The sequence below is a fragment of the Littorina saxatilis genome, linkage group LG5 (assembly GCF_037325665.1).
Source record: "Littorina saxatilis isolate snail1 linkage group LG5, US_GU_Lsax_2.0, whole genome shotgun sequence".
NCBI lineage: Eukaryota > Metazoa > Mollusca > Gastropoda > Littorinimorpha > Littorinidae > Littorina > Littorina saxatilis.
In genome coordinates, this window is record NC_090249.1 from 52,746,682 (window position 1) to 52,765,953 (window position 19,272).

The 19,272-nt window shown below is 42.2% G+C and overlaps 3 protein-coding genes across 3 annotated transcripts in view; 1 reads left to right on the plus strand and 2 right to left on the minus strand.

Moving 5' to 3' along the window:
* The window catches only part of LOC138967423 (sorting nexin-30-like), a 26,285-nt gene extending 20,726 nt beyond the window's left edge, over positions 1 to 5,559 (minus strand). The window contains exons 1-3 of the mRNA XM_070339972.1: positions 5,299 to 5,559; positions 2,227 to 2,418; positions 1,822 to 1,932 (exon numbers count right to left, since the gene is read on the minus strand). Coding sequence (XP_070196073.1) covers positions 1,822 to 1,932; positions 2,227 to 2,418; positions 5,299 to 5,430 — 435 coding nt within the window. The 5' untranslated portion in view covers positions 5,431 to 5,559. The remainder of the gene's footprint in view (positions 1 to 1,821; positions 1,933 to 2,226; positions 2,419 to 5,298) is intronic.
* LOC138967424 (SOSS complex subunit C homolog) lies at positions 5,529 to 9,769 on the plus strand. The gene is made up of 5 exons (XM_070339973.1): positions 5,529 to 5,621; positions 7,606 to 7,735; positions 8,321 to 8,387; positions 9,067 to 9,117; positions 9,583 to 9,769. The coding sequence occupies exons 1-5, from the start codon at positions 5,600 to 5,602 to the stop codon at positions 9,676 to 9,678; spliced, it is 366 nt and encodes a 121-aa protein (XP_070196074.1). The 5' UTR covers positions 5,529 to 5,599; the 3' UTR covers positions 9,679 to 9,769.
* Positions 9,770 to 9,899: 130 nt separating this feature from the next.
* The window catches only part of LOC138967421 (uncharacterized), a 24,181-nt gene continuing 14,808 nt past the window's right edge, over positions 9,900 to 19,272 (minus strand). Inside the window, exons 10-19 of the mRNA XM_070339971.1 lie at positions 18,872 to 18,949; positions 18,374 to 18,516; positions 17,903 to 18,078; positions 17,352 to 17,435; positions 16,796 to 16,920; positions 13,238 to 13,353; positions 12,408 to 12,612; positions 11,372 to 11,599; positions 10,899 to 10,963; positions 9,900 to 10,525 (exon numbers count right to left, since the gene is read on the minus strand). Coding sequence (XP_070196072.1) covers positions 10,480 to 10,525; positions 10,899 to 10,963; positions 11,372 to 11,599; positions 12,408 to 12,612; positions 13,238 to 13,353; positions 16,796 to 16,920; positions 17,352 to 17,435; positions 17,903 to 18,078; positions 18,374 to 18,516; positions 18,872 to 18,949 — 1,266 coding nt within the window. The 3' untranslated portion in view covers positions 9,900 to 10,479. The remainder of the gene's footprint in view (positions 10,526 to 10,898; positions 10,964 to 11,371; positions 11,600 to 12,407; positions 12,613 to 13,237; positions 13,354 to 16,795; positions 16,921 to 17,351; positions 17,436 to 17,902; positions 18,079 to 18,373; positions 18,517 to 18,871; positions 18,950 to 19,272) is intronic.

Consider the following 19,272-nt stretch of genomic DNA (forward strand, 5'->3'; position numbering starts at 1 on the left):
AAAGCAGGCTAAACCGCCATTGGAAATACATGGGTACCAGAATAGACCACCAGACTAAATTCAAAAATTTTAGTAATAAATTTTTATTTGATCAATATACTTACCAACTCACATATAGCAATTTACCTCAGTTTAGTGCTAGGACGCTTGTACACATCACCTTGGTAACAAGGGAAGCAACCCTAAAAAAAAGAACGGCCTTGACCCTTTAGAAGGGCCACGTGATCGGGGCCACTTCCCGTGTGCGTGCGCATAAAGCGCCGCCATGTTATCATTCCCTTTGCAGCGATTTAAAAACCGCCTTTCTTTTTTTCTATATATATATAGCGGGGTAGGAGGGAGGGACTCAGATATGTGAGTTGGTAAGTATATTAATCAAATGAAAATTTATTACTAAAATTTTTGATTAAATTACATATACTCTACCAACTCACATATAGCAGATTGCTACTATAGGTGGTGGGAAGAAACTCACTTTAAGAAGCAGGCAAAACCTGCCCCGCCACTATCATAGCTGGTAGAGCGTTACTCCCATCCTGACGCTGGCTGGCAACGTCGCGCAGGTAATAATTCAGAAAAACGTCCTCCGACCTCCAGTAGGCGGATTCGAGGACTTCTGACAGCCTTCCAGATTTGAGAACGGCCAGGGAAGACGCCCAAGCTCTTGCCTCATGTGTAAGAGCAGATGTGAGAGGAAGGACTGACTGCCCCCCCCCCCCCCCCCCCCCCCTTCTGGTTTTGCCACCAATAATACGCTTGCCGGATAAGCGTTGAGATCCACCTGGCTAAGGTAACCCTAGACACATCTTTGCTACGAGCTGTGTTAAGTGAAATAAACAAGAGTTTTTGTTCTTTAGATCTTAACAAAGCCGTGCATTTGCGCGCTCAGTCAACAGAATAGAGGAAACCTCAGGAGAAACAACAGGGTTACTACTAGCAACCTCCGAACCCTTCTCCGCCGACAGAGTAGGCATGGAGGGGGGAAGCAAAGAAGTGGAGGGTGCATCAATCTGTACATCGAACGATTTAGAAGAAGCTGGATCAAAAATCTTAACGCTAGACGGTTTAGGCTTTCTAGAGCCTTTCTTAGGCGAGTGCTCAGCAGCTGCCTGCTTCGTTAAGCTCTTCTTCTTGCCGCTGTCAGACATGACAGCCAGTAAGTCAACTTGTTTACAAAATAAAACAAAGACGACAAACTTAGGCAAAGACGCACAGACCGAACAAATTACAACAGAATAATTTGGAATAATCTCACCCAAGACAGCCGCAGGTAGAGAGAGTGGTCGGGAACCAAGGTGAACAGTTTCTGCTAAGTGGAAAGCAGAACCGTGAGCTGTGAAGCTCGAGCGTAATCAGACACACGTCCACCGCATGTAAACGCTTGGAAAGGAATAACATGGCGGCGCTTTATGCGCACGCACACGGGAAGTGGCCACGGTCACATGGCCCTTCTAAAGGGTCAAGGCCGTTCTTTTTTTAGGGTTGCTTCCCTTGTTACCAAGGTGATGCGTACAAGCGTCCTAGCACTAAACTGAGGTAAATTGCTATATATATATGTGAGTTGGTAGAGTATATGAATTTAATCAACCACCTAACCTCAAGCTTCAGTATTAGTGTAGCCATCTCTGTATCTACAATTCTTGTTTTTTGATTCTGAATTTTGGAATGTTAGCAGTATATCAGTTTTTTGATTTTTATTTCATGTCTGTAACTTGCCAATAATAAAAGTTAACCTAAACGCACCGCTTACTTACACAGTTTAATATTTTTTTTAAACACATAAAAGAACAAGATTCAGTGGGACAAGCATGGAGAACTGACCGGTACAAGATGTGTGTGGTATGTTTCCTCCAGTCTCTGTCGCAACCACAAGAAGTCATTGTACCGGCGGCGCACACTGAAGTCAGAGCTCTCAAACTCAGCTCGTGTTGTCTGTACAAACAAATCATTTATTAATGCTTAGTTAAAGAATGAATGTCAGATATGAAATAGACATGAATATGTGACTGAAATTTCAACTGTAACTCTTCATAAAAGAATTGAAACAAACATCACCAGGCCGTTTTCTGACTGTACATGCAAATGGTGTAATGTGTTTTACTGCTTTTAGTAAAATGAATCCTGCATTCAATGTAATTCATTCACCAAAATAACAATACATGTCATGATAAATTGTTGGTTACAGGCCAAAGTTACTCTGAGATTGTTTGCTACTGTTAGTGTTACCTTGGTAGTAACTCTGAAGGTGATGTAGGCTTCTAGTGTGCTGGTGTGCTTTTCTGGATCATCCACCTTGATGAAGAGGTCACGAGTCTCAGCATCCACATCTTCGTCCAGTCGGAAGTTGGCAATCAGACTTGAACTGCGTGATACTGTCACCTCAGATTTGCTGGAGCCATCAAGATCCAGACTCTCCATCTAGGGGAAAAACAAGTTGCAGAAACTGTCTTAAATCTAACACAACAGAGGTTAAAGCTGAATGTTTCAGGTGCAACAGATGTAACTCTGTTTTCACATGCCTGTAATACATCCAGTGTCGCTGGCAATGATAAATTTATCTCTGTAAGCTTCAATTAAAGCAAGGCATTGTCTCCTGGAGACGGATAGATCATGTTCACCTAATTAACCCTTTCGCTGCCAATCAAAACTTGTGTATGTGCATTCCTGACTGCCAAGGAATATTGGAGTTCGGGGAGTAATAATTCACAAAAAATTCTAGCTCCAAACTGGCAGTAGGTAGGTAAGTAAAACCAATGTTATTTTTAAAGGAAATTGAACCAAGAATCTGCTTTTAGTGTCTAATCATGGAAATAATAATTAGTTTGGCTTATAATGATGTTTAAAATATGAACTTTTGAAAAATCAGTCCGGCGCATCTTCCGGTGCCTGCGGATCAAACACAGGAGGCTGTTTTGCTTGCTCCAAGACAGGATTATAATCACTGTCATCTACCTCTTTCCAACGAATCGTCCGAAAGAAGATCTCCCCCTTCCCCTGTCAGTATCCATAATCATTTGCACCGCCTGGAGCGTCAGTCCGGGTTTGTTTTTCCCTACTAGGGCCCGGTCGACTGTCACCGTTAGCCATTTTGACGAGTTGAGATTTCTCTCCCCTACCCTGTCGCCAAGGCCGAAAATAGCCTTCAGACGCAAAACCGCGTCACCATTTTTGTTTATTTATGAGAATGAGGTATCCTTCCAAGCCATTTGCTGCTATTTGTGTGTCAGCAGTGACGTAGCATTTCTGGAAAATTCCTGAACGGAGAAGACGGGTAAACCCGTCCTAAGGCGCTGCGGCTGCACAAGCGCATGACGGGTATACCCGTCATAAGGCAGTCAAGGGGTTAAAAATAAAGCACCCGCAGCTTGCCAAACATATAAAGCGTCTGTTGCAGATTTAAACAGAGCTGAGTATTGATTGTGAGATTATGCAGCAACAACATACACTAGTTTTAGAGTTGGCAGTTGGAGTATACAATCCTGAAGAAATGAAACATTGTCCTGCGTGACTATACAGTATTAAAAGAAAAAGACAGGCAATTTCCAAAAACAGCCTAAAGTGTGGAAGTGCATCATCATCACCCAAAGAGAACCACATAACTGTTCACCTTCTTAGCAGGTGAATGGCATGCTTTCATCCACACTACTAATGGTATTGGTGAAACTAAAACATACTAGTCTGTCTCAAGATTTTGTGTGTGCATGTGTTTGTCCGTGGTACTGGATAACACTAACAGTAACAAAATCAGTGAGTGACTAACTTTGCTGGTCTACAAACTTGCTCTCACAAAGCCTTGGACTCAGTTGGTGGTTACATGTGATGTATGACAACTTTGTCTGATGAAATAAAACGTGTTTGCAAAAAAAGTTTTCTTTGTGAATTTTTGTAATATTTTTGTTTATCGAAGCATGGCCTCGAAATGGCGCTTAAAAGTGGGACATGAACAAAGCTTCTATGCACTGGTGTTGTTGTTAGAAACACCAAAGATCATTTGTTGGGGCACATGAATTTAGGGGGTTAGGACACATTTTTCCAATAAAAACGCAGAAAATAACATAACACTTAGTTATTATAGATTTAGATAGAATTGAAAAAAGCCTTATCGCAAGTTACTTTCGTTTCCATAAATGCTTCAGGAAGAATGAATTGTCTAAACTACAAACGTGCACACTTTACAGCAACAACATTATTTTGTATGCTGGACAAGCGCTTAGAACTGTACCCACGGAATACGCGCTATATAAGCTTCATATTGATTGATTGATTGATAACTTACTTAATTTTAAATTGAGCAATAGATCTTTCAAAAATATAAATGATCGGCGATAAACGCAGACGATTTTTCGATCTCACTAGGTTTCGTTTCCTTCTGTATAAGGCAACAACAAAAAAATAGTCTGTTTACGGTATCCCGACCGACACTATTTTTTCAAGCGACCCTAGACTTTTTTTTGGCATTAACATTTTTTTTAAAGTCTTTGTTTTTTGGCAAAATAACTTAAAAATATGATTTTTTTGAAGAAAAAAAAAAATCCCGACCTACCGACCCTATTTTTTTTGCCTATGTTGCCGTAAACAGACTTTTTTTTTTGGGGGGGGGGGGGGGGGCCTACTGTACGCAAAGCACACTAACTGACGCAGTCGACCCCACCCAATTGTCAATGTGTTGTGATGAAATAGGTGCTCGAGAACTTTCCATTTTTTGTCTTTGGAATATCTGATTGAAAACAGGTCTTTTGTATGTGGACAAGCCTGTTTAAGTTTGATTATTGACACTTTTTGTCAAAGTGCTCATGTCCCATAACTGTTACCCAGTATCATGGACGTGCACACATGTATGTGTGGTATTTGTGGTAACTGGTATCTTCTCAGTGTAAATAATTGCTTTTGCCAGTAAGCACTAGAGTTCTCCAGAAATAGTTCAAAATACATTCCTTCCTCTTCTGCGAGCCTGAGTGAGACTGAGACTATTTCATTCTGAACTAAAAACATAAGATCAGTGTGCGAAACTGTTTCAGCTGATGTCCCTTGTAGTTGTAATGATGAGTCAATAATAAATGCACATCTGTTCTTCAGTAAATACATAGGTCTGATTTATAACTCACAATACAAGCATCAGTTCCTCTTGTGTATTTGTTTATAATAGCTCAAATTCAGGAGAATAATTTCCCCTGCTGACAGGGTTTGAGCAAAGTGAATGTGGTAATTAATGCATAAATCGAAATGACCAAAACAAACTAGTGGACGACAGGCGTAAATAGGTGAAATTCACAGTTGGCTCCATGCAAAAATACTTACTCCATCGTCGTCACTATCCCTGTCAAGTCCAGTGAGCAACGGGTCCTTGAATTTGACGACATCGTCAGAATTTCCCGAAGAAGAGTTGACTTGGTCAGTCGAATCGCAGCCACGGCCCTCCGCATCAGCCATGATTGATAATCGTCGCTTACAACGTTGTCCAAAAATGCATTTTCCGTTCACACCTTTTCATTGGTTGAGGCCATCCTTGACAGCCAATGAGGCAAGGTCTTTATTAGACAGGTTGTTATTTGCAGCATAAGCGACAGGTTACACATCTCGGAATTTTGATATCGAAAGGATGGCTTACAACGTACCCCAAGGTTTGTTTTTGCTGCAATATACGTTAGTCTGGGAACATTTCATAGATTTACCATGTTACGTTTTAACTTTTCTATTGACAAAGAGTGGTGGTAAGGGTAGGTGTTAGCGAGGAAGTTGAAGAACTCGTGAAGCAGTAGGGCAAGTGATGTAAACAAGTTACAGACTATTCGCACATGGACACGATCGTGCACAGACACACACACACATAAACGCACACCGCCTGCTCTCTGAAATTCAAGTACAATCATACATAGTGAAACGCGCAGACATGAACTCACACTCACAAATATGTGCATAGGTCAAAATACTGTCAATCTACTTATCTAGTGTGATGGATGATCAGACCAAGATCCTCTCTGATCATGTTTGTTTTAGTATTAGTAAATATTACCCTCTCTATGAGTATGAATCCAAGGATGCTTGTGACGATGACTTGGAACTTGATACTTAGTACAGCTGATGGGGTCTATGTCGACCAAAAGAGTGGAATTCCCTGTAGGTGGGTTTCCTGTAGGGGGATTCCCTGTATACAGGGAATCTCACAGGGTGGAGTTTTTCAATAAAACTTGCAAACCATACTCGAATTTTTAAGAAATATCAAAAAAGATCGAAAAACATCAAATTCTACCGATGTCGCTAAGCATCACGTGACTTTCAGCGATATCAGCGAAACGCTACAAGAACTACACCCTGTGGTATTCCCTGTATACAGGGAATCCACCTACAGGAACTCCACCTACAGGGAATCCCACTCTTTTGGTCGACATAGACCCCATCAGCATTAGTACAAAATAAGAATGAAACAAGCAGACCAATGGACACCAAAGCAGTCCACTGACGTTGTGATGCTGAGTCAGTCAATTATTTATAGGCAGTGGCTAATTGTTACACCTGACAGAGTATATCCAGGTTTCCCAATTGCTTCGTTTCCGGCCGATTTATATGGAGCACGTGATACGCACAAAAAATATTGGCGGTCTAGAAGTGTCGTCTGCGCAATGATCGCGGCGGCTTTCTTGACCGCCATGCAAGGACGACCACGCACGTTGTGAGACGTCATTCATTAGACCTCAATAGACCTGCATTTGAGCAGCTCTCAGGAGATATCCGCAAGACATGCTCTTTGTTATGCTTCGAAAGTCGCGAGAACTACGATTTTCGGCCTTGGCAGCTCTCGCGAGAGGGCCGACCAACATGCTTTGCTATGCTTTGAAATTTGCGAGAACTTGGAATACCGATAGGGTCTATATTCCAGCTCTAGACGCCATTCAATGGTTTAAGTCTACTTTACTGCTGGGAGGCTTCTCACTCCAAGATTTTTCTGAAGACTGATTGTGGGATTTTAATGCTGCGCTGAAAGTCCACATTTGTTTCAGCAACTTTACTCGCATTTGGCGAGTGGATTAACATTTCTACTCGCCATTTACATGTTTTTACTCACCATGGCGAGTAAAATACTCGCCACTTTCAGGCCTGTAATGACTAATGCATGTATGCCTTGACGTGGTGAGCTGACCCGACCATTCATTGAAGCAAAAGAGTTGTTTCCCCTGTCCCATGCTTTGGTCAGCGTTTTTTCTAAAATGCTCGAGTTAAATATTGTTTGCCTTCTAATTGTTTTTCCTTATTAATAAATGAAGTTATAGACAGGTTCGATGAATAAATAATTTGGTGGTGTCATCTCTATACAGCTGAGCAGAATAAGGCCGTGACTCCCCTAATAAAGTTGTGGTGTATTACTAGTACGTTCGAGCAGAATTACACCGTTGGACCAGAATAATGTTTTGGTTTAACCATAGAAAAGAATGGCCGAGCTGGATTGTGTTGTCAAAAACAGAGTAACTGTAGCTACTGCGAATTAAGTAACCTCCTAATGATCCCATCAGGTCTATATAGCTCACAAGTAATTTATAAGATTTCCTTGGAATATTGCTGCAACAGACCTAAAGTTTAATGTTCATCATGTAATGCTATATTTTTCAGAGAGCAGAAACCGAAAGTTGCTGGAACAGTTGGAGGAGCAGAAGAAGCGACTACGAGGACACATACCGCCAATACCGCCAGGTGCTGCAAGTGCCACCCCCTCAACTTCAAATGTGGCCAGTAGCAGCAGGTGAGCGGTCAATCAAGTTTTAGTCTCTTGTATGTTTTCTCTGTGTGTGTGTGTGTGTGTGTGTGTGTGTGTGTGTGTGTGTGTGTGTGTGTGTGTGTGTGTGTGTGTGTGTATTGCATACACAGTGGAACCCCTCTTTTAAAACCCCTTGATTGAAGACCCCCTCCCTTTTTTCAGATTTTCTGTTAAAAATCTCTTCAAATTTTCCCCAATTTTGAGACTCTCCTTTTTAACTTATTTAAGGCCTGATTTTGTTCAGATTTTTTTTTAGGTCTTAAAAGGGGGGTTCCAATGTAATTGCTTAGGATCTTTCACATTTTATGTCATTGCAAAAGTCAAAAGTCCCAGAAATGTTTGGGAGAGCTGATTAAAGGAATCAACAATAAGTTGGATTGAATCAGCTACATGCTCAGTCACAGGCATGACATTTACACACAAACACACAGTCAATCAAATCTTCCACATTCTTGCTTTGAAAAAGTTTGATTCCTTATGGATACTGATTTTTTGTGTGCTATAAGTATACGTTTGAGTTGAAGTCTCATGACTGACCGTGTGAGTAATTTCATGTGCTTCCTTCAACAGCGGGATTCCACCAATCACAGCACCGCCTGCCGCTTCTGTCCCACCACCCGTTGCGACCATCTCAACAGTGAGTGTGTGTAGAACCTGAACAGTTCTCGGGCCTCGATTGTTCTTTGCTGCTGGAGGCATATTGGTTTTTTTACTAACACATTGTTCTGACTCCTTGCTCATTAACCGTTAAATAGTTTTGACACGTTGGAGGTCTTCTGACAATCACTTTTTTTTTCTTAGCAAACAAAGCTAGAACAGTCGGACCTATACATATTTTCAATCCAGGTCCAACTGAACTATTTGCCTCTGTGTCTGGGAACGACACTGCATGTATATATATATATATATATATGTTTGTATTTTTGTTATACATTTCTCAGCAGCTTTGCATGTAGGCATGACAATTAGAATGTGTCTGTGTTGCTTGGTGTGTGTGTGTGTATGTGGGTAAGAGAAAAAGACCATCTTTTGCACACACAACATTGCACATGCATTTGTTTCTTGTGTTCCAAACAAGCCTTTTTTCAAAATGTAAAAAAAATTACACTCGTAAATTATCCCTTGTCTGTTTGCTCTTACATTGGGAACAGCAGGCCTTGCTCTTGTATGGGGATAAAAGATGCTCCTAAGGCATCTGCTCCCTTACAGACCTATAACAAAAATTGTATCCTTAAATTTTGAGGTTGGCCCTTCTGAACAGACTGTTTACATTCATATGTATCTTTATTAAAGTTTCTTGTATTTCAATGTTTCAGTTGCCTCCAGATGCAGCCGGGATGACATCACAACAGAGGACTGCACTGCAGGTAAGTTTGATGGTGAATGTCCGTGTGAACGACTTTTTAAAGTCACAAGAGATTTTCCTTACTGGTGTTTAAGGCCAGACATAGTAGTACAAATCTGACCCAAATCACAATTTGTTTTCATTGTCTTGCCATTTAAATTTGCCAGATCACTTGATGGAAGAACCCTGTTTTTGCCAGACCAATACCTATCAAAATTGTACAGTCACAGCCTCAAGACTTGTTATTATGAAAAGAAGATTTTAAACTCTCGGGATACGTGAACATGTATTGAAAAAGAGTTAACATCATTTTTTTCAACCACTTCAGCTTATTGACAATAAACCTGTTGGTCTCTGCAGTCACATCAGCAATGGAAACCTGGTAGGATTCGCTGCAAGGCTGAGCAGTGCATGTGAACATTTTTATCCTGTGCCTTTACATGTGTTGGAACTTGTACAAAACGTTTGTGTCTTTCTCTTCTTGCAGTATGCTCATGCCAACTCCTTCGGATATTTCATCACCCAGGATTCCTCCTTCGGAAACTTGATATTACCTGTCCTACCAAGATATGCAGAGAAATAGAATCTACCTTGAAGCCGAATCTTAGGTTGTTATTTTGTTGTTGTACATAGACCTGCCTATTGTGTTCAAAATAAATGTGTTGTACAGTCAACATTGTGTTATCTATTTCTGGTGTGTGTGTGTGTGTGAACAGCAGACTTCTACCAAGAGCAATTTTCAGGGTTCATGCAGGCATTCACATATGATCATGCACACAAGCATATGTATGTAAACAACACACCATGTGAGCACTAGTCTTTTACTGTTGGTCCCGTGGAAACACTTCGGCTCACCATCAGGCTCACCATCAAGCTCACCAAGATCATCCCTTCACTTTGACAGATACTGAAAATCACCATCCTCATTGGTGCAGCGTGAGAATTTTGTAATTAATTAATTGAATAAAAAGCCACTAGTGTCCCAATTCATTGAAAGGTTTCCACTTTGCACAGAGAACACCCAGGCAGTTGATTTCTGGCATGTGTCCTGGTGAAGGGACGACTTGATCCCATGTTGAAGCCTGGCCAGGTCTGATATGGTGAGGGATGTAGCCTATTGTGTACACGTGAAAGACTGTCTTAATTCTATTTTGTGTCCACATGTTATCATTCAATTTACATTTCCAGTCACTGTCTGCAGATTAATGCACCTGCAGCACGCAGCCAAGTAAATTATAATCTCATTTGGTCGCTGTGGTGGCAACGTCTCCTCCAGTCGTTTTTGTACAGTCAAAGTAAACTCTTATGACATACTGTCATGTGCATCTTTTGTTACTCCTAGCTTTGTCTAAAGCCAGTCGATCCCCTCTGGTTGTCATTGAAATCATTTTTGTTTCTGCCCAGGGTCACTTTGAGTCTCATCCTCTGAGCTGCAACAGAGAAAGAAAATGACTTGGATGATTTTAGTATTTAATGTTGTCTTACTCTCCTGTTTCTCCCCCCCCCCCCCCCCCCCCCCCCCCCCCCCTTAAAATTTGTGAACTGCCAAACCCGCATTGGTGTTGCCTTTAAAGCCAGGTCAAGTTATCTGGACGTTTAAAACCTGAGAATAAATCATTCAGACAATGTATTTTACAGTGTGACATTGTCTGCACAATCTGAAAAAGAAGTTGCGCAGATTTTACTGCTGTCTAGGTTACCTACCGGTACACTTTAGACACAGAGACAAACCAACCGCACGTGCAACAAAAGGAGTGCTATGTAAAAGTACACTTGGACAAAGAAAAACTGAGAGCAACTTACCATGTTTCATATGTTGACTTAGAGCTTGACATAGAGGGATTGGTTTTCTCCGTCTTGTGTTGCTCCTGGACATAAAACAGAATGTGTTTGTCACACAACATCAGTTTCGAACACGTATCCTCTCTGTCTTGTGCGGTACTTAGAGCATAACGTGTTTGAGGGTATGTTAGAGATGTTAAAGCTTCTGTTTTTTTCTGTGCAGTAAAGTGATATATTTCAAAGACACAAGGTAACAACGAAGAATTCAAACTAATGATATTAATAACATCTTCCTGCTTTCATGCTAGCACCTCCCCCCCCCTCTCTCTCTCTCTCTCTCTCTCTCTCGCTCTCTCTCTCTCTCTCTCAGTCTCTCTCACACACACACACACACACACACACAAATACACACACGACCGCACGCACACACACACACATTCTTTCTCTCTGTCTGTCTCACACACACGCACACATACACACACATCTCCCCCTACCCGCACTGCAGTGGTGAGCTGTTGCAACATTGCTTGCACTACAGCCATATCCTGTGAGCATTTGTGGCTGAGAATCTCATGCTGGCTCTGCAAGGTAGTCATGGCCTGGTGAAGAAGGTACAGGCTTTCTTCCCCTGATTTACCAGGGACGTCAGCTTCCGGCATGTTGGTCCTTGAGCCTTTTCCTTCCATCTGTCGAAAGGCTGTTGTCAAGCCATTCAGTTTCTCCTGAAATAAAGACGTTTTGACGGGTTGGGAACACTTTTAAGGCACACCCTTTCGGCAAGCGGTTCGTCCTAGCGTCTCGGATCTGACCAGGTTTTCACATGGGATACTGAAGCCCATTCCTCCATTTGGACACATACCAAAAATGATCCGTCAGCCTCATGCAGTGGTAGTGCACAGTGGAATTTTGTAATGAATTGATTTCGTAAAACGGGCGCTGTGTCGTGGTGGTAAGACGTCGGCCTCCTAATCGGAAGGTCGAGGGTTCGAATCCCGGCCGCGGCCGCCTGGTGGGTTAAGTGTGGAGATTTTTCCGATCTCCCAGGTCAACTTATGTGCAGACCTGCTAGTGACTTATCCCCCTTCGTGTGTACACGCAAGCACAAGACCAAGTGCGCACGGAAAAGATCCTGTAATCCATGTCAGAGTTCGGTGGGTTATAGAAACACGAAAATACCCAGCATGCTTCCTCCGAAAGCGGCGTATGGCTGCCTAAATGGCGGGGTAAAAACGGTCATACACGTAAAATTCCACTCGTGCAAAAACACGAGTGTACGTGGGAGTTTCAGCCCACGAACGCAGAAGAAGAAGAAGATTTCGTAAAAGCCACACAAGTGACTTTTTAAGCAATTCATAGTTTAAAACTTGACAATCCAACTCACCACGGCAAGCAGTCAGGGTGTTGATTTTTGGTACGTGACCAAATGGAAGTATATTCTTATCTCATGTAAATGCCCGGCTAGATATGAAACGGTAAAGCAAACTATTTTCACGATAAAGATTGTGCCTTTACGCCAAGTTTTTCTTATACCTTGATTTGAAAGGCGACTTTTTGCAGCTCGGTTTCACGGTCCAGTTCGTCTTTGCTGACATCAAGGTCAGCTACCAGCGGGGAACAGTGGTGATGCACGTGCTGGAAGAACTTCTGTTTCTTTTGCTTGGACAGGCTCTCCCAGATGTTGAGAACGGTGATGGTCTTCTGCATGATGGCATTGGCTTTGAGGTTCTCATACACCCTGCAACAGTGGGTTGGCATTTCAAAGTGTGTCGTTTTTTAATCTTAATCAAATGAGACACAGAGCACAAACTTTGACGTGAGCGATCAAAATGCATGTATGTGCAACAAGAGTTAGTTTCAGTCAGCAGAACAATAAACATGGTGACGCAGAGAAAGCTAGAAATGATCCAGCCACCAATATTTTTACCTGTGAAATGTTTCAGTCAGGACAGCAATATACATGTTGTCACAGAGAATGGTCGAAATGAGCCACCAATGTACTTACTTGTGAAACTATGATGTTTCGATGAGCACAGCAATGATACACATGTTGACGCACAGAACAGTAGAAATGAGCCACCAAAGTACTTACTTACCTGTGAAATGTTTCTGTGAGCACAGCAATATTTATTTATTTATTTATTTTATTTTATTTTATGCAATTTATATCGCGCACATATCTCAACCACGGATTCAAGGCGCAGGGATTTATTTATGCCGTGTGAGATGGAATTTTTTACACAATATATCACGCATTCACATCGGCCAGCAAACCTCAAGCCTATTAGGGCGAGCATTCACCTTTCACGACCTTAAACATGTTGTCACAGAGAAAAGTAGAAATGAGCCACCAATTTACTTACCTGTGAAATGTTTCAGTGAGCACAGCAATAAACATGTTGACGCACAGAAAGGTAGATATGAGCCACCAAGTTGCGAGAATCCAGTCAGTGAACTGAGGGGACACCCGTTTTAGATCCTGAAAGTTAAGTAGAACTTTATAATAATGTAGGAAGACTCTTCTTGGTGGTGTTCAAAATAAACTTTTAAGCGACAGCGAGTGATAGATTGCTAACACCTCTCGAAAGCGACCGCCTGCCCACACCGACCACTTCGAAGGAGTTTTTCTTCTATAAAATTCATAGCGACCGCCTCTCCGTAACGACCAATTTTGGTCGGAACCTTGAGTGGTCGTTATTGACGGGTTCGACTGTCCTAGTCTCCTGGCACCTCACACAATAAAAAGCATTACATTTTTATCCTCAAATGTTCATTTTCATAAGCCATTACTGCAAAAGAGAAAAAAATTGAAACAGTCATGCCCTCTTTAAAACCTCGAAATTGCATCAGCAAAGTCGTTGGTCAAATTCGCCCTGTATGGAAAATCCAGCAGGAATGTCTGTGAATAAATCCTCTTTAAGCCCTGAAGATTCAGCAGGAACTTATACTGCTACACCTTACGCTCTGAATTCGTGAAAGTTAACAAGACATTAAACATTTGAGTCTTCCTTAAACCGTAAGCAAAGTTCAACATGAGCTTCTCCAAGCAAAACCTATTCGAGTCCCTGAGGAGAAAAACTCAACAAGAATGTCAGTGACTACAATATATTGTAGCCCATTGCATAAAAATTCAAGCTTGTCTCTGGAAAACCATATTTGAAAACACTGCAATACCCACGAAGAACGTTTTTCTTTTTTGACAAAAAGCTTACCCGTCTTTTATGGAACAAATTTCAAAAGATTAAAACAAGAGGAAGGGGAGGGGGTGGGGGGGGGGGGGGTATCATTCAGACTCTGTACGGCATCTCCGGTCCACCGCTAGCATGGCTTGAGTCCTATCTCATTGGCAGGACTCAGGCTGTGCTTGTCGATGGCCAGATGTCTGCTCCAGCCCCACTTTCTTTCGGCGTTCCTCAAGGTTCAGTACTCGGTCCCATCCTTTTCATCATGTACACTAAGCCCCTCTCCACACTGATTCAAAACCATTCTGTTTTAAATCAGTCTTTTGCTGATGACACCCAGCTGTATAAACCCAGTCCCCCTGCAGAGACACATTCCGCCATCCAGACCATTCAGACATGCATCACTGATGTTAAATCTTGGATGGTCGATAACAAACTTAAGCTGAATGATGATAAGACTGAAGTCTTACTGTGCAAAAAGAAGAATACTACATTTTCCTCTCCCCAACCTGTTTCTGTTCAAATAGGCAACACCGACATTCTTTTCTCACCATCAGCTAGAAACCTTGGATTCACCCTTTCATCAGTCTGACATGACCCTTAAAGGCACAGTAAGCCTCCCGTAAACCATCACAGATACGGTCAGGCTTTTACACACAGTACAAACACACTTTCATTTAAACACTCACCGATTGAGAACATCCTAGGTGCCCTCCGTAAAGAGCGAACAATGTTCAAAGAATTTATTTTTGCGTGGTTTATCTTACCCCTGAGCCATCGTGAACCCGTGTGATCCAGTTTCCCTTTTTCACAATGTAGTCGTCAATTAGTCATTTGAATGCGACTCGATGTGAGCTTATCTACAATAGCACGTTTTTATGCACGAAACAAACGGCTGTGGTTCACAAGAACTCTAGCGATGGCTTTTGACTGTTGAGAGGAACGGCGATATGCATAAACCGTCGTCTGCTACGACCCTTGCGTGACCCTGCTTCCGGGCTTTTCTTTTTTCAAACTTTCACAACTTCGAAATGTACTGATCTTGTCTTGATGAAAAAAGAATTCTTTTGTAAGAATGTTTGAGTAACAAGCTGTCAATTTATTATTTAGATTTTAAAAGTTAGGTCTAGCGCAAAAACGCACCACGGTCCAAAAACATTCTGATAATCATCGATCCACGACTATTGCCAGTTTACATCGATAGAATGAGACCCGAAGGGAAGTAACTCATTTTTGACCTGAGTTCAGGATGGGTCCAAAAAGTGCTCGAGACAATCTGCAAAATTAATTCTTTAAAAATTGCTCGCTCTTTACGTAGGGCACCTAGGATGTTCCCGTTTGGTGAGCGTTCAAATGGAAGGGTGTTTGTACTGTGTGTAAAAGCCTGACAGTATTTGTGATGGTTTACGGGAGGCTTACTGTCCGGGCGTGATTTCCGGTATCGGAATATTCATAACAGCCGTCCGGCACCAAAACGAGGCGCCATTGTTGTAGAGAAACAAGTCCACGAAAATAAATTCTTTGAAAATTTCTCACGCTCGACAGAAAGCAGCCAGGATGTTCCCGTTCGGTGAGCGTTCAAATGGAAGTATGCTTGTACTGTATGTAGACGCTCGGGGAGCTCTGTGATGGTTTACGGGAGGCTTACTGTGCCTTTAACAAACATATATCTTTTGTCTGTAGAGCAGCTTATTTTGAGCTTCGTAAGATCAGCACCATTCGCCACACACTCTCCTCTCAAACAACTAACACTCTTGTCTGTGCCTTTGTTCTTTGTAAACTTGACTACTGCAACTCTCTTCTCTCTGGCAGTCCTCTGTACCTCCTGCATAAACTACAAAAAGTCCAAAACTCGGCAGCACGTCATTCTCAAAGCACGAAAACGAGATCACGCAACACCACTTCTTCACACACTGCACTGGTTACCAATTCTAGCCCGCATTGACTACAAACTGTCCACCCTCTGCTTTAACTTTTTTTCTGGCTCGTCTCCTGCTTACTTCTCTGAACTCCTCACCGTCTTTTCTCCAGCAAGACAACTCCGTGCCTCTTCTGACTGTCGCTTCCTTACCATTCCACCCACCAAAACCAAAACATGTATACGGACAACGCACTTTTACTTTCTGCGCACCCACACAATGGAATTCTCTCCCCTTTCACATCCGCCACTCTTACTAAGCATTCAAACGAGCACTTAAAACGCACCTCTTCAAGAAATACAAACCCTGATTTTGTTTTCTCAGTCCATCAGTAGGCTACATGTAGTGTATTTGTTGTTTTAGTGATAATGTATATAAACATCTAGGACTGTTTTCAGTATTGTTGATAACATGTTCTGTTTGATTAAGGGTATTCAGCTGGTATTTCCTTGTTTTTCACTACCTATTTTATTAATGTTTTTATTACTTAGTTAGTGGAAGAATCTTTTAGTGTATGTTTGATGGTGTATGCTTTTAATTAAGCGTTGTTGACTATGAATGTAGATGTAAATGCTTGTATAACTGTGTTTTAATTTTAAATGTGTCAAGCGCAAAGAGCATAATTGTAAAGTTATGATGTTGCGCTATATAAATGCTCATTTATTATTATTATTCAGTATTTCTGAAACAACATTTATTAGTTTTCAGAACACATCATCATCAATCATCATCATCATCATCATCATCATCATCATCATCATCATCATCATCATCATCATCATCATTATCATCATCATCATCATCCATACTGATAACGTACATTGTAGTTGTACTCATCAACCAAAGTGAGCTTGAACAGTGACATGGCGACTTCAGTAGGAGAGCGAAAACCCTCCACCGTGTCATCCCCATGATCACCTCCGTAAATCATCCAGAATGCCGCCCCTGCAATAAGATTTTAAATTGAAGACCAAGCCACGTCTGTTCAAGCATTACTAAGTATGTCTTGTTGTTGGAGATACCTGCTGGAATTCCTTACGTGACTGAAGCTTTTGTGATAGTGACAACAGTACTGCAACATCCACTAACTTCCTCTGCTCTAGCACGAGCACATATGAACGTACGAAAAGGCACACACACACACACACACACACATACACACACACTCTCTCACACACATACATACATACACACACACAAACACACACTCACACTCTCTCTCTCTCTCTCTCTCTCACACACACACACACACACACACACACACACACACACACACACACACACACACACACACACACACACACACACACACACACACACACACACACATGTGCAACAAGTCAAGCATCACAGAAAGGCAGAACGAAGACACTGACAAAAGGGACAGAAGAACTCCAGGTAGATGATGAGGAAGCGCAGCGTGTCCAGCATCAGCTGAGGTAACATCACAACGAATGCTCCTGAAACACATATTACTAGGCTAAGAAAAATATTCAAATTTCCGATTCCCCGACCGTTTCTTTCCTCCCAACAATCGACTTTTTTTGATCCTTCAAAAACAAGTAATCTTTAAAAATTACCCAAAACTTGCATTTTGTTTAGACTTCTACAAGGAAAATTACTCTTCTGCGACATGTAGGAGACACAGCTGGCACGATCTCCGGCCAATAAAGAAAACCATGCACCTGTTTAAATAAAAAACTTCTATCAAAAAACAAAAAAGGATTGGACCTATACCGACTGTAATTTCTGTACCTTCTCATCTTCCGAAGCAAATCTCTGCACTGACTGATCCCTAGTAGTATAGATAGGCACCTATCTATACTACTATCCCTCCCCATCCCCTCTTGCTCAAACCATGCTAACCCGATAGTTATTTCCGAATAATGTCAATTGCAACCCGTATTCTCACATCAAGGCACCGTACCCATGAAGGTGAAGGCGCGAAGGTACTGCATGAGCCTGAGCCAGACAAGAATGATCCCAACGGTCATCACTTGGATGTGAGTGGTCAGTGCGAAGGGAGTGACCGCCACGCTCACGTACACTCTGGTCACTGCGCTCAGAGCTAGCCACACGTAGGATGTCCAGTTCACAAAGTTCCTGGACACAGGAGAATGACAGAGATCGGACACCAACTCGGCCAGACTAAAGGCAAAACAGAACAACTAAAACATACATACCTAGTGAGAGACACACACACACACACACACACACACACACACACACACACACACACACACACACACACACACACACACACACACACACACAAACAATACTGCGATGTAAAGTTCCCTTCCGGCCTTCCTATCCTTACTTTGTTGTCTGTATGTCTGTTCCTTTTCTTGTCATTTTCTTTTCACCCTTTCTATTGAATGTAGAAAACAATTCTTACCACATGTCAGTGAAATATTTGACCTTGGTCCGTCTTTTGAGGGCGGCCAGTTCACTCTCAAGGTACGCCCGTTCTTCCGGCCATCGTGGATGACAGAACTTGAGGTCCTGACGGATTGCTTGCTTTCGGGTTGCTCGCCATTTCTACGGGTACATAGATGAGAAGAAGGCCATTCAAGATAAAGGAGAATTAGTGCAACATGGACTGTAAAGTGTGTTGTCTTTGTTGTAGCTTACCGTAGCTATGGGGTGTGGTTTGTCACGTGATATAGAGAGGAAGATTGGTGATGACAGAAACACAGGGCCGTCAGTTCGGATATTTGTATGAACACGCAATCTGTCTGTCTGTCTGTCTGTCTGTCTCTATCACACACACACACACACGTACATACACACACACACACACACACACACACACACACACACACACACACACACACACACACACACACACACACACACACACACACACACAAGAAAGTATCACTTCGTCCGTTACCACATTAGTGCGTCTGGAATGGCGGTAGTGCTGTATCTCTGCCATGACGTGCCACAGAGTGTGCCCTAGGCAGAAAATCTGCACACGTAGAAATGTCAAAGGTATCAGCTGTTGTAGTTAAGAGTATTTAGGGCGTATTGGGGTGTGGGCACTAATTAAAGTAAACATACGAGTCTATGCAAACTTGTGTGCGTGTGTGTGCGTGTGTCTGTCTGTCTGTGTGTGTGTGTGTGTGTGTGTGTGTGTGTGTGTGTGTGTGTGTGTGTGTGTGTGCGTGCGTGCGTGCGTGCGTGCCTACGTGCGTGTTTTAGAAGACGGTTTTCTTTTACGCAGGTCACCAGTATCCTCCTCTTTGTCTGTGAGGAATGAAGCACGTTAAGAATGCTTCAAGAACACTATGC

Excerpts from the sequence above, each read along its gene's own strand:
- LOC138967424 (XM_070339973.1), top strand. The coding sequence starts at position 5,600 with ATGGCTTACAACGTACCCCAAG. Across the intron at positions 8,388-9,066 it reads CCGTTGCGACCATCTCAACA|TTGCCTCCAGATGCAGCCGG; the intron begins GTGAGTGTGTGT and ends TCAATGTTTCAG. Across the intron at positions 9,118-9,582 it reads AACAGAGGACTGCACTGCAG|TATGCTCATGCCAACTCCTT; the intron begins GTAAGTTTGATG and ends CTCTTCTTGCAG.